General features: G+C 38.0%; 1 protein-coding gene and 1 long non-coding RNA gene across 3 annotated transcripts in view; one reads left to right on the top strand and one right to left on the bottom strand.

The window, feature by feature from the left end:
- The window catches only part of CPQ (carboxypeptidase Q), a 299,566-nt gene extending 286,616 nt beyond the window's left edge, over positions 1-12,950 (bottom strand). For both annotated transcript variants that reach the window (XM_006198037.3, XM_072949488.1), the window contains exon 1: positions 12,518-12,950. In XM_006198037.3, coding sequence (XP_006198099.1) covers positions 12,518-12,950 — 433 coding nt within the window. The remainder of the gene's footprint in view (positions 1-12,517) is intronic.
- LOC140689242 (uncharacterized) lies at positions 1,803-14,921 on the top strand. Its single transcript, XR_012064119.1, has 3 exons — positions 1,803-1,950; positions 12,887-12,985; positions 14,589-14,921. It is a non-coding gene; the product is annotated as an uncharacterized lncRNA (long non-coding RNA).
- The last annotated feature ends 141 nt before the right edge of the window (positions 14,922-15,062 follow it).

The following is a 15,062-nucleotide window of genomic DNA, read 5'->3' as shown; positions in this document are numbered from 1 at the left end:
AAAGGTCATTGTATTAAAAACTAACCCTATCATTCACTGTCTTCAGTCAACTTCCTTTCCCAGCCCTCTTCTTTCTCTTTGTGATATCATTATGGTTTTTCTATTAACTCAGACCTGAAAGCTTTGTACTCTTTGACTCCTCCCATTCTTCATCTCTCATACCCAAAATCTATTCATTGATCTCTATTTAATAATATTCATGTCTCCATTTCTGGAGCTATTCATCTAAACTATTAGTCCCTCAGATCTGAACTCTCTGTTATCCTTCTCCTTTCCTATCTATGTGTCACAGAGTCAAGAGAATGTTTTCTGAAAAATGTTTATCCAAAAATTCCCCTATTTATAAATGTGTACCAGTTCCCACGGGTTATAAATCTGATCTGGCCATATCTTCGTTTCCACCACTATTCAGACATCATCTTCTGTTATCTATATTACCTTTCCTAAGGGCCCTATACTGACTTTATCATGTGTATGGTATAAAATAAAGACATGATCACCAACAAAATGTACTTCTCAAGGTCTTCTTGGAAAAATTCCTGTGGAATGTGGTCACAGGAAAATATAATAATTCTTGGGGGCTCAGTGGCAACTAACAAAGATTAAATACAATTTAACCAAGTTTTGACAGTTTCACCCTCACCTTTCTTCAAAAATGCTAGGCGGATGTTATCCGATCCCAGTGGTTTATTTATCACCCACTTTGTCACATTGAGGATCCAGTGCATTTACCAGTACTTGATCTAAAACCCCTAAGCCATCTACTTCTAAAGAAGACAAGTCTTAATGTTGCCTCAGAAAAATGTTTCAATTTGATGATATAAAGTTCTGAAAGTTCCTGGAAAATTTACATGCAATTTTTTCAAGACAAAGAAAATCAAGAATGTAAAGAGTCCAAGGCCTTGGCCTATTGAGTGCCCCTGGAAAAATCAAAGTGCCTTCAGCTAATTGATATTATTGATGCACTTTCCAAACAGCCATCAAAATGGCCCTGAGTCTTTCAGTGCCATTTTCAATGTGAAATGCACCACAAATTTTTTTCTTTACTGCTATAAGAGTACAAAACATGTACTCACCTACTTGTTTCAAGTGACTATAATTCTAACAAGGCAATGAGTCTGTCAAAGAGGACATTAACATACTAAGAAAAAGAAGTTCCAGGTAAGTCTAGAGCAATAACCTGACCTAGCTGCAAATACATCAGCCTCGGACTACTCGGCTGGTGAGGCTATGAACCAGAAACCAGGAAGTAGAAAACAAAAAAAGACAAAAAACAAAAAGACAGCGTCCAAAACAAAGAAGGAAAGGAAGCATGAAATGAAGGGAGTTAATAGAGAAAAAGGTAAAGATGGGTAGTAAAGAGAGGTACAGAGAAAGAAATACACAGGGAGAGGCAGAGCAAATGACAAAGAGAGATACAAAGAGAAAGAGAAATAAAGACAAAGAGGATCACAACTATTGAGAAGAAATATCTAAATTTCCCAGTTCTGTGTGATTAAGTTCAATACTAACTGTAGCCTTTTGATTATTGAACACCTTTCTTAGATTCACCCACAACATCAGTTATCAAAAACCTATTTTAATTAACCAATTATATTTTCCACTAGAAAAAAAGGAGTCAGAGATTTGCCAAAGGGAAGGAGGGGATGAAGTCTGAGCTGGAGAAGTGTGTTTATGAGAAAGGATACCTGGGTACTATCCACCCACATTATTTCATCATCACGTCTCCAGGGAACATTATCCATACTTTTAGAATCTCAAAAGAAAGCCTCACCCTGGGAGACCTTCCATAAAATTAAACATTAGGATTATCACTAATGTGATTTAAAGATCTGACTATACTAAATGCTACACAAAGCAAACAAAAAGAGACATCATCCCTGCCTCCAGAAGCTTTGAAACTTAGAAGAGAAAATGATAAAGATAATGTTACATGAAAACTAAAAACACGTAAGTAAAAAAGTAAAGATTTACATTGTATAAACATAAATCTAAGTGAATGTCATAAGATTACGGTGAAGAGGGCACTGGATAATGTTTAAAAAGTAAAAGTGGCTTCCTTTCCTCTTGAAGAAAATGACAAATTACACAAATACCTACCTTAACCTCATGACACATGGATAGGCAAATGGATTTTTGTTTTAATATCACATACAGAATGCTAAGTTGATCATATTCCTTAATTCATAGTATATCATCATCATTTGCCTATTCAAGACAAATATCTTTGTTTTATTTGCTTGTTTTAAAATTTATTTATTCTCTTCTATCCTCATTGCTTATTATCCACTGCTCATTCTTACTTCCAACCCATGTCTTGGGAAGGCAAACATTCCAAGATATTTTTTGCTTACATGTTTCCTTGTAAAATGTGAAATACTATTCTGTGTACATGCAAAGCTGTATTTATATGTATGTAACTGTACTATGTATGTCACTCTATTTTTTACTTTTTCTTACCCAGCTTTATATATGTAAGATCCATTTGTTGCCATATATATATATATATATATATATATATATATATATATATATATACATGTATATAAGTCTGTTGCTTCCAACTTCTGTATGACATACCCTGAGAGGGCATCTACCACATTCTACATGTCTACTCTCCCAGTGATGGACCTCCAGATGGACCCTACCCCCACAAATAAGGCTATAATAATCATCCTTGTATATGTATCTTTAGGGACCTGTGTGATAATTTCTTTGGGAAATATAATAAGGAAGTGAATTCCTGGTTCATTGGGTATGAAAGTACATTTAAGTTGGCTAAATCTTATCAGTTTGCTCTCCAGAATGGTGGCACCATGCTTCATGCTCACCAATCAGTGCGTAAGGGCCCCTCTGTCACCACAGCACCACGAAGGCATTCTGCATCTCTGCTGTAAAACAGTCTCATTATTTTTAAAACTTGCATTGTTCTGATTACTGAGCTCAGATCTATTTATACGCTCGTCAGCTTTCAGGCTTCCTCTTCTTTAAACTGCTTATTCAAAGCCTTTGTCCATTTTTCTGTTTGGGTTACTGCCTTTTCTCATTGATTTCCAGTAGTTCATAGCCTATATATTAATCTCATAACAATTTTAAACAGTGTTAATATCTTCTCCCATTTTTCCATCTGCCTAACAGCTTTGTTCTGGTATCCTTCATCAAACAAATTCTTAATTCTGATGCAATCAAATTCAATAATGTTTTCATCTTGTGGTTTGTGCTTTTTAAGTTGCGTTTGTGCAAGAGTGTGAAGACACAGGAGACAGATGTAGCGGCCCTATTTCTGAGGAAACAGCTAAGAGAAAAATAGATACATCTGCAAGATGTGGGCAGAAAGATCCACCATGAGGCCAGGTGAAGATGGAAGGCTACTGGGTAGGTGTGACTTGAAACAAGGCCTGCCACATATTATAAACTGTGTTACCTTGGACAAAATGCTAAACCTCCTGGCACCTGCCACCTTAAAGTGTGAACAACACCTATCTCAAAAGACAATGTAAGTAAAAGAATCGGCACAATGACTAGCGGATAATAGAAGAGCTCTCAGTCAATGTGAGTTTCTCTGCCCTCTTCCTCCTCATTCCCAATCATGACTTGATGCTGAGAGAGGGAATCTGCAACCTCTGCGATCAGATCCTTCAACGGATCCCATACCTCCAAACCCCAAGTGTTATCTATGGATACAGGCTCTCTAGAGCACTTCTTTCATACTGCAATTAGCTATCGGACAAGGATTAAACCCTGAAAAAAAAACCAGTGAAAATGCAGTTTCCCTGACGAGACCAAAGGAGCAGAAGACGACAGGTGCAAATAACTAATTATCTGATGATGGGACCTTGTGCAAAAATTAGTTAGCACCTCACTAAGAAGTGAATCAAAAGCACTGGCTGTAGAATGTCTTCCTTTGGTGGATGTGCTAAGAGTATGCGGGAAGCCTGTTGTAGGTTCACATAAGGTGAATACAGTGGGATTTTGGAATAAGCTCAAGCTGTAGCTTTCCAGGCTTTCTGATCGATTTTGCTCCTGTTTTCCCAAAGAACAGACTGTAAACAACCTCATCATGATTGGATTGATGTTCACTTATCATCCTTTTTCCTACGTGCCTTCACTTCAGAGGCAAACCAAATTGTTATTACTGTTATTTGGATATTATAGGGACATAAAAGACCTATGGAAATCACATAGGGCTAAAGGAAACTTGTTTGAGCATGAATAAGTTTTTAAATATCCTTTTTAAATATGTCATATTTATCACAGATCTACTCATCATATCGATAGCTATTTAATATGCATCTGTTACATTACTAGGTGTTGTGCTAAAGGAGATACAAAGATAAGTAAGATGTAGCTTTTACTCTGGAAGAGGTCATAGTTTCTCAGAAGAGATAATCGTGTGAACATTCAACTACAGCATACTGTGATCATTGTATAATATAGGCAAACAAAGTGGTATGAGAGTGGAGCTGAAAGAACAGTTACATTTATTTAGGTTTGGGTTCAAGAAAGACTTCAGAGAAAAGATCCATTTTAAATGAGTCTTTGAAAATAAGTAGGAATTTTCTACTAGGGCTAGGTTGGGCTGGGGTGGGGTGGGCTGGGACTAGGGTTCGGCTAGCAGAGCTCCAGGAAGCAGTTTTTAAGCTGAGGAGATATGAACAGGTCGAGGCAAGAGCAGTCAGGCCCATGCGGCTGGAACGTAAGGTGTGTGGCTAGGGAGAGACTAAATAGAAGCCTGGAAACACAGCCTGGGTCGCTTTTTGAAGGTCATAAGAATTTGAACTGTACTCCAAACAATGAAAAGACCTGAAGTAAGGGAGTGACATAATAAGATCCATATTTTACAAAGACAGTTGAAGCAGCAGCATGGAAATTGATGAAAACGAGACTGGAGTCAGGCAGATCAGTTAGGAGGCATTTCTAACACCGTAGGCAGGAGATGGTAGGTCCTGAACTGTGACTCGACAGTGAGGATGCACAAACTGAGTCATATGTGACACTGCAGTCTTGGTGACCAACTGAATGTTGGGATGAGATAAATGGAAAGACTCATTCAACTCAACAAAGATTTCTCAAACTTTTCCGTGTATGAGACACTGCACTAAGAACCAGGGCAGAGTTTCTCAACTTCGGTACTGTTGGCATTTTGGAATGGATAATTACTTGACGTGGGGAAGAGTGAGGCCTATTCTGTACATTGTGGGATGTTTGGCAGTATTCCTGACCCCTGCCCACTAAAGGCAAGTAGCACCCCGTCTTAGTCATGATCATCAGAAATGTATCCAGACATTGCCAAATTTCCCCTGGGGAGCTATATTACTCCCAGCTGGGAACCACTGAAACTGGGATCTCTGATTATAAGAGGCTTATTATCTACTACGGAAATGCTTATGATATGAGCAAGTATAGGGTTCAAGAAAAGCAGAAAGGAGGAAGTCGTCAATACTCCTTTGGGGATGAGCAAGCATAGAAAAAAAATCTCTATAGAAGAGGAGACATTTGAACTGAGTCCTTAAATCAGGGCATTTCCTGGCAGGAGACAGAAACATGAAAGCAGGATACCATATCAGATATTGGCAGAATTGGGAGGCTCTGAGCATGAGCACCTGGGTGGATGGCAATGTCATTAACCAAGATGGGAGACACAGGAGAGACAAGAGGCTGAGTTCGTGGGGCTTGCAGGACACCCAGTTCTTGGAAATGCAGACAGGAAGTCTTCTTCCAGCTCTCCATAGACAGCTCACAGAGCCCAAACCCTGACACAGAAACAAACGAATACACACTGCAATACTCAAGTCTAGAACTGGAAAGTTAAAAAAATAATTACCTCTGGTTATATAAGGAATCCGCCCCATGGCATCTGGCAAGGAGAACCCTGCTCTCATGACCTCTAGCTTCGCTGATCCCTTGTGGAGTCTAAGAAAAAATCACAGTCTTCCTAATCTGGACGAGACCCTACAGATTCATATTTCAGCCATTTCTCATTTTACAGGTGACAAAATTGAGGTCCACAGAGATTAAATGACTGGCCCAAAGTCACATAACTAGTAGGTGGTTAACCCAAGGACACAACACGGGCTTCCCAGGAGATGAGCTCTGCCCCACATAACCTGTACCTAGAGGTTCCTTTCTGCAGACCTCACACTGTCTCCTGTGGGGATGTTTCCACACCTGATCCAGCCTAACTCTCCAGTCTCCTCAGAGCCTAAAATAGTCCAGTTGCCAGACAACTGTTTATCTACTTTGAGCCCCATGGAATGAGGAATGGGGTGAGAGTGAGTCTTGGAAGATCACAATAGATTCCAGTGAGTGAAGTTCACTCCCCCTGGGTTTTGAAGGCCCCAGGAGCCATCAGTAACTTGGCTCAGTTTTGCCAGGCAGATAGCCAGGGAAGAGCAGGCCCAGCTACAGAACAAGAAAAGAGGGTAAGAAAGAAACAGGAATGAGAAAAAATGACCAAAATAAGGTGCCGACATCAGTATATTCTGCCATCACAGTACGGGTATCAGCAGCTTTTGAGACAGATCTGCTTCAGCCAAATGGCTAAAAAGGGAAATCTTACAAGTGAAAATTACATTAAAATATTTGTATGTGAGGCAATATAGTCGAGTGACTAAAAGCACATACTCTGGAGTTTGACAATTGTTCGTGCCTGAACTTGGCCTCTTACGAGTTGTGTAACCCTGAGCAAATTACCTAACCTCTTATAGTCTGGTTTTCTTATCTATTAAAAAAAAAAAAGGTAGACCTTGTAAGACAGTTAGGAGGGCTTAAAAAGGAAAAAAAAATACACACACATACACACACACAGGCATGTGCACACGCACACATATATATATAGTGTCTAACACTGACAACAAGAGGCAATTAAACAAAACTCCTGGTTGATAATATAGAACCCAAGCTGAGGGGTCCCTAATACCTCAGAGGACTCTACCACTGATTCACGCAGCCTCAAAGAGATCAAAACTAGCCATACCACTGGTACTTCCAGAATGGAGGAGTGAGAAACTTGGCAGATCTTCCCCGCTATGAAACATTTAACTGGGAAAATTATTTTTAAAAATCATTTAAAGTCTCTCAAAATTGTCCTAAGGGCACACAGCAAATGGAGAAACACTCATTCAAGAAATTATACTAAACTAAGTTAGAATAATGAGAATCTGTAGGATTGGGGCCATGACCTGCTTTCTTCTCCCATACCTAACTCCATGTTACAAAAACTTTATTATGGCCACTCCACTCCAAGAGGACTAAGTCCCCATTCCTCTACCCAGATCCTGTTTGTATGGTAGAAACCCTACCCCAGGTATAGCTATGAGAAAACTGGAATCCTGAAGCTGCTGTCTTGGCTCATTCATAGGAAGAAGTCTCATGCTGGGAAAAGCAAGCTGAGAAGACCAGTAGCTACCACCTTCCCTTTCTAGCACCCGCTAGGGATATCACTCTGGGAGGAATAGGCCACAAACACTGTGTCTAGCTCCTGAGAACTCCCAGGGAAGCAGCAAGCCAGGAGGATGAAGAGCTTTGCAGCTCCTCCCCAGGACAGTGACTTTATTTGGAGCAGAACACAGAGAATTCCATGCCTGAGGGTACTGTTGAAAACAATGGAGAGCTTGGTAGAGGGCAAGTAAGGGGATGCTTCATGGTAGTGCTAGAAATAAGCAAAATGGCAGAACAATCAGAAGTTTCACAAAAAGAACCAGAGGGAAAAAAGCAATTAAGAAAAGCTCTCCTTGGACCACAATAAACCCTGGGTATTGAAAAAGCAATGCACATGTTCCTACTCAGGAACAATCAAAACTGGACAATGGTCAGACTGAAAACATTTCCCAAGCTGCATCCAGATCTGTCAACAAAGGGCAGAAGCCTCACTGGCACAAAAGGCTTAAGCACAGCCTCTAACCAAACACTGGCTGAAAATTAAGCCATTCTGCCATAGGGGGAAGTATTATTAAGCTAGGCCTAGTAATAAACTCACATGCAACCCAGCAGGCTGGAAGACTATGTACATGCCCAAGACTGTGCCCTCCCAAAACTGATCGGAGGGGGTACTTCCGAGCTACAAGGCCCTGGCTGAATTTGGGGCAAAAACATAAATTCATTAAGTTTAAATAACAACCCTCAAGCACATAAACATCCAACAGTAAAGGCTAAAAATGCAACTGACTAAGGGTACCTAAGCACAGCCTTTGACCAATAAGTGGCTTGTGTGTATTTCGGGGTGACACCTAGAAGGCCAGACTAACGGTAAAACAGGAAAAACAAAAGCACTAAGAATAGGGCCATCAGGATCTGTACACTGTGGGAGAAAAAGACTTCACAAAGTTCACACACCCAAGTCATTAAACACACAAAGGACAAAACAAAAACCACCTCAACTTCCAGGGGGCCGTGGAGAAGAAGGGAGAAGAATCAGTACCCAGAGTTGCTAGAACATATTATTTAAAGTCAGTTTTCAACAACAACAACAACAAAATATCTGACATGAAAAGAAATAGAAAAGCATGACCAATACAAAGGGAAAAAAAAGCAGGCAATAGAAACTGCCCTGAGGGGGCCCAGCTGTAGGACATACCAGACAAAGACTTTGAAGCAGCTATTATAAACATGTTCAAGAAACAAAGGAAACCATACTTAAAGAATTAAAGGAAGGTATGATGACAACATCTCATCAAATAGAGAATACTGATAAAGAGAAATTATAGAAAAGACCAAGTGGAGATTCTGGAGTTGAAAAGTAAAATAACTGAAAAAAAAATCAATAGGAGGGCTAAGTACTATATTTAAGCAAACAGAAGAAAAAATTAATGAACTTAATGGTAGATTGATACAGATTATGCAATCTGAAGAACAGAGAGGGGAAAGAGGGGGAGGAAAATGAGCAGAGCCTCAGAGAACTGTGGGACACCATTAAGTGCACCAACATACTCATAATGGAAGTACCAGAAGGAGAAGAGAGCAAAAAAGGGGTAGGAAATATATTTGTAGAAAAAAATAGGTGAAATTTCCCAAACTGATGAAAAACATTTATCTACACTTAAAGCTCAACAACCTTTAAGCAAGATAAAAGCAAAGAGATCCCCATCTAGATACATGAAAATCAAAATGTTGAAAACCAAAAATAAAGATTAAAAAAATCTTGAAATCAGTAAGAGCAAAATGACTTGTCACATAACAGGCATACCTTTTTTATTGTGCTTTGCTGATATTGCATTTTTTACAAATTGAAGGCTTGTGGCAATCTTGAGTCAAGCATGTCTTTTGGCATCATTTTTCCAACAGCATTATTTTTTGATTAAGGTATGTACATTGTTTTTTTAGACATACTGATATTGCACACTTAACAGACTACCTTGTACTGTAAATATAACTTTTATAGGCACTGGGAAACCAAAAAAATTCATGTGACTCACTTTATTGCAATATTCACTTTATTGCAATGGTCTGGAACTGAACCACACTATTTCCGAGGTATGCCTGTACAAGGGAATTCCAAAAATGTTAACAGCTGCCTTCTCATCAGAGACCATGGAGGTCAGGGGACAATGGAATGACAAATTCAAAGTGTTGAAATTAAAAAACTGTGAATCAAAAATCTTATATCCAGTAAAACTGTGTTTCACAAATGAAGATTAAAGAAATAAAGATGGATGAAAGCTTAAGCGTATTTTCTGCTAGCAGACTTGCTTTGAAAAACAAACAAACAACAAAGAACTAACAAGAGTTCTTCAGGCAGAAAGCAAATGACACTGAACAGTAATTTGGATCCCTAGCCTCACAAAAACAAAAACAACTATAGGTGAATACTATCAATAACTGTGTGCCAAAAACATTCCATAATCTATATAAAAATAAGTCCCTAGAAAGACACAAACTACTAAAACTGACTCAAAAAATTGAAAATCTGAAGAGATTTATAAGAAGGAAAAATATTGAAGTAATAATGAACAATCTTCCCACAAAGAAATTTCCAGAACCAGATGGCTTCACTGTTGAATTCAACAAAAATTTAATACCAATCTTTCACAAACTCTTCCAAAAAATAGAAGATAGGATAATACTTTTCAATTTATTCTTTTAGGACAGAATTACCCTGATTTCAAACCAGACGAAGACAAACACACACACACACACACACACACACACAAACAACAGACCAATATCCCTTATGAATATGCATGTAAAACTGTTCAACAATATACTAGCAAACTGAACTCAGTAACAGTAACATATAAAAAGATTATCCACTATATTCAAGTGGGATTTATCCCAGGAATGCAAAGTTGGTTTAACATCCGAAAATCAATTAACAAAATACACCTAATTCAGTGGGGAAAGAATAGTCTTTCCAACAGATGATGCTGAGATGCTAAATGATCACAGCAAAAGAACAAAGTTGGACTCCTACCTCACAACTAAAATTATCTCACAGACCTAAATGTAAGAGTTAAAATTATCAAACTCTCAGAAGAAAATATAGGAATAAATCTTTTTGAAATTGGTTTAGGCAATGATTTTTAGATAAATAACATAAAAAGCACAAGCAACAGAAAAAAATTAGATAAACCGTGCTAAATCACAATTAAAGACTTTTCTATATCAAATATTAAATCACAAGGATAAGAGACTTACATCCAGAACACATGAAGAGCTTTTACAATTAAAGAATAAAAATTCAAATATCACAATTAAAAATTGGGCGAAGAATTTGAATATGTATTTCTCCAAGGAAGATATGCAAACAGCAAATAAGAACATGAAAGTGTGCTAAACATCTTTAGTCATTAGAGAAATGGAAATGAAAACCAAAATGAGTATCACTTCATACCCACTAAGACAGCTATAACCAAAAAGACCAGTAACAACTGTTGACAAGTATGTGTAAAACTTAGAATTTATCAGTGAAAATGTAAAATGGTGCAGTCACTTTGGAAACAGTTTGGCAGTTCCTCCAAAAGTTAAATACAGGATTATTGTATAATCAAGCAATCTACTCTTTGGTATATACCCAAGAGAAATGAAAATACATGTATACACAAAAATTTATGCATAAATGTTTATAGCAACAATATTCATAATAGCCAACAGATAGGTAAATAATGTCCAACAACTGATTAATGGATAAATAAAATATGATATATCCATAAAACAGAAAGTTATTCAACAATGAAAACAAATTAAGTACTGATACATGCTACAACATGGATGAACCTAAAAAACATTACGCTACATGAAAGAAGCCAGTCACAGACCATAACACAGTGTATTATCATTTAATTCACATGAAATATCCAGAATAGGTAAATCCATAAAGACAGAAAGCAAATAAGTGGTTGCCTAAGGCTTAGGAGGGTGGCAGGAAAGGGATGGAGAGTAACTGCTAATAAGTATAAAATTTCTTTTTTGGGGTGATGAAGTGTAGATTTTGGTGGTAGTTGCACAATTCTGTGACTATGTTAAAAACTTCAGAATTGTATGTTTTGAATGGGTGAACATTATGGTACATGAATTATATCTCAATAAAGATGTTTCTCAAAAGCTTACTATCTTCTCCTCTGCTGGGTGTTTATCTTGGCATCAGAGAAGGTCGAAAATTTCTATAAACTTTTTAGAGAGGGTCACTGGTATTTTTTATAAACTACAGTTGACCCTTGAACAATGCAGGTTAACTGCGCAGGTCCACTTACATGTGGGTTTTTTTAACAGTAAATACAACAGTACTACACAGTCCACAGTTGGTTGAATCTGCAGATGCAGAAGCTCACAGGTATAGAAGAACCAAACTGTATATATGGAGGATTGACTATAAGTTCTATGCAGATTTTCAGCTGTATGGAGGGTTGGTGCCCCATCCCTTTTCTTGTTCAAGGGTCAACTGCAGTTCCTTTGCCAAGGGAAAAGAGTTCATGAATAGTCCAGTACCGACTCACAGCTCACTGCTGACTGGTTGTAAATCTCTGATCTAAGTAAGCACTTGCACCATCTGATGAAGCTGAGCCAGAGTGCTGATAAGCAGGTACAACTCCACCCTGGATAACTCCTTGCATTAGAGGCCTCAGGTTCTATAAAAATAATTAACTTAAATCAATTCAGTGTACAAGGCTTTGTTCCCTATTAATTCTAAGAAATTCTGTACATTGAGGCCCCTTGGAAGAAGTCATAGTTTTTGTTTCCTATATACACATATATCTCTATTTTCTACAGGATGACACTAATGTTATACTAGACAGAAATTATTAAGTGACAGGGCTCAGAAGTCTCATGGACCAATAGCTGTAGATTCTTCATTCCAAGAAGTGACACTGTACAGCTTTCTTTCAGAAAAAAGAGAGGAAAAAAGGAAGAAAAAAGAATATAAGAGTAAAAAACTCATTAAGCCAATGGAATGGGAAATGATTATATCTTCCTTTTTATCACCCAAATTATAATGTGAATCATGCACCCTATAATCAGTTATGTCACATGGCATTAGTTTTATAAAGAACATAGCAAACTGACTTGAAAAGACAAACAATACCTTCTGGGGGTGTCCCAATGCTGCTGCCAAGGCCCAAAATAGCCATCTTGTGAATTCTCGGCTCCAGCATCACAGCAGATTCTTCTCCCCTTTCCCAGTGGGGTATTTTGACAGGCTCCAGGTGGACATTCTCCAGCCCATCTTCCTGCAGGTTTTGGTGCATGATTTGGATGGCTTTTTCTAGGCTCTTGGAGCCACTTGGTCTGGGTCCAACAGTATCAACCAGAAGTGCCAATCGCTCATAGGATCTGTTCTGGGCTTTACCATAAACAGCAAGGTTGATGATTGCTTTAGCAACATCTCCGTAACAGGCAATTTCTTCTTTTATTTCTTGAAAAGTCCTCTGACAGATATCATTCTTATATATAGCTTTCCCAGAGTTCAAGGATAAAAGGTGAACGACACCAACAAATATGAAGAGAAGAAACTTCATTTTTTCCAGTTGGTTCTCTTCCTAAAATAATATATGTAAGTAAGAAATATGCTTTGGGGAAAAAAATTTCACAGCTATCTGTCCATAACGCAGGGACTGCTTTTTAAACAGGATTCCCCTTCCCTTCTCAACTGTTGCTCAATTTGCACCATTAAATCCAGGCATCAGGAATGAAGAATTAAAGAGGCAATGATTGATTGCCTTATTGATAAGGCAGCATTTATTAAAACCACAGAATCACATGTTACTTAGCAATCCAGTTTAATATATGCTAAAAGATTAAAATAAGAAGATAACTAGGAAAGAGAGGAAGAAATAGTGGTAGCAGTGACAGGGCTCGGGCAGTTAGTCGCTACCCCTTCCTCTAAATAGGGTACGGTCCAAATGGGTTTCAGAGTTCCTTCTACCTGAGAGGCTCTCTCCTCTTTGCCTATTGAACTCATTCTTTGAGGCCCTTTCAGATGTCATCTGTTCTTGGTCCTCTCCCTAACCCCATCCCCTCCACATTTAATCCTCACAGCAACTCTATGAGACTGTTTCCTCGGTTTTAGAATTGAGGATCCTGGGGTAATGAGATTAAGTAACTTGCCAAGGACACCAAAGGCTTTCCAGCTCTCGAGGCCACCTGTAAACAGTGCTTCTCAGGGTATGGTTTGTGTACCAATGGCAGTCCACACTGCTTTTCACTAGTTCACAAAAGATAAATACAAAGATAAATACAAAGATTAAGAGTAAACATAGCCAGTGCTGTGCCAATAGTCTACTGTGGTTATTTCAATTGAAATTAAAATAAATATGCAGTTTCTCAGTCATATTAGCTGCATTTCAAATGCTTAATAGCCACATGTGGCTAGTGGCTACTGTCTTGCACAGCACAGACAGAACACTTCTGTCATCATAGAAAGCTCTACTGCATAGCACTGGCTTAGATACCTTTATAAGTAACTGACAGAATAACTGTACATTTGTCAAATCTAATGACAAAAAAATGGTGCTTCTCTTCGTATACCTCTTATTTTATGTTTCTAATTCACTGCTGTTATATTTATGCAAAAGTCTCAGCCTGCAACAAATCCTAAATTTAGAAAACTGGCCTTTCAGTACAAATAATTTTAAAAGCACAGATATAAACTACTACATTATAAGGATAAATTCCAAATTCAGGCAGCATTCAAGGTCTTTCAAAATATGGTTCCAACAAACATTTCGACCTCATCTCTCCATCTCCCCCTCTATAGTGCACACATTTCTTATTCTCATTTTCTCTCTCTCATGTGCACACAAACACCCCTAAGCTTCTAGAAACTGAGCACTTGAAATGTGGCTAGTCTTAACTGAGATGTTTTGTACTTATAAAATATATACCTGCTTTGATCTTTAAAATCAAATGCTTCACACTTAAGTATGAAAACAACATAAATATTTCAGACATATTGGATTAAATAAAATATATTATTATTAAACTCGCCTATTTCTTTTCACTTTTTAATGTGGCTACTAGAAATTTTTAACTTACATATTTACATTTATATTGAACAGTAATGTTCTAGCTGCATTGAACTTGACCCTGTTCTTCAAATACCCAGGCCCCTTTCCTAACTCTAGGTCTCTACATTTGTTCATTCTCTTTTATTGCAGGGCCCTTCTCCTCATCCTACTCCCCTTCTGGCAAAGGTCTCCATTCCTTCTTTAATGAGAATGCGTTAAAAATCGCCTCTTCTGTGGAGCTTCACCAAACAACACCGCAGAGTTACGTGCACCACTTTCTGTGCTTCTACCATAATTAACTATATTATCAACTAATGTATTTGTTTATAAATCTGTCTGTCCTGCTCTCAAAGTCAAGTAGGATAAATTACTCATCATTGTGCCCATATGCAGGCACTCAGTATCTTTCTATGGAGGAATTAATAAGCCTTTAATCTCTCTAGATCTTAGCTTCCCCCGACTATGAGCAATACATGTCTTCCCTCCTTCACAAAGAAAGCATAAGAATAAAAACTGACAGGATTTTAAATATTTTGACAAATTATGAAAACTACACATTGCCGCTGCTTTCTGTTTTATTGTAACTACAGCTGACCCTTGAACAATATGGGTTTGAACTACCCA

The sequence above is a fragment of the Vicugna pacos genome, chromosome 25 (genome assembly GCF_048564905.1).
Source record: "Vicugna pacos chromosome 25, VicPac4, whole genome shotgun sequence".
Taxonomy (NCBI): Eukaryota; Metazoa; Chordata; class Mammalia; order Artiodactyla; family Camelidae; genus Vicugna; species Vicugna pacos.
The sequence above is the reverse complement of the archived record's forward strand: the minus strand, read 5'-3'. Positions and strand labels throughout refer to the sequence as shown.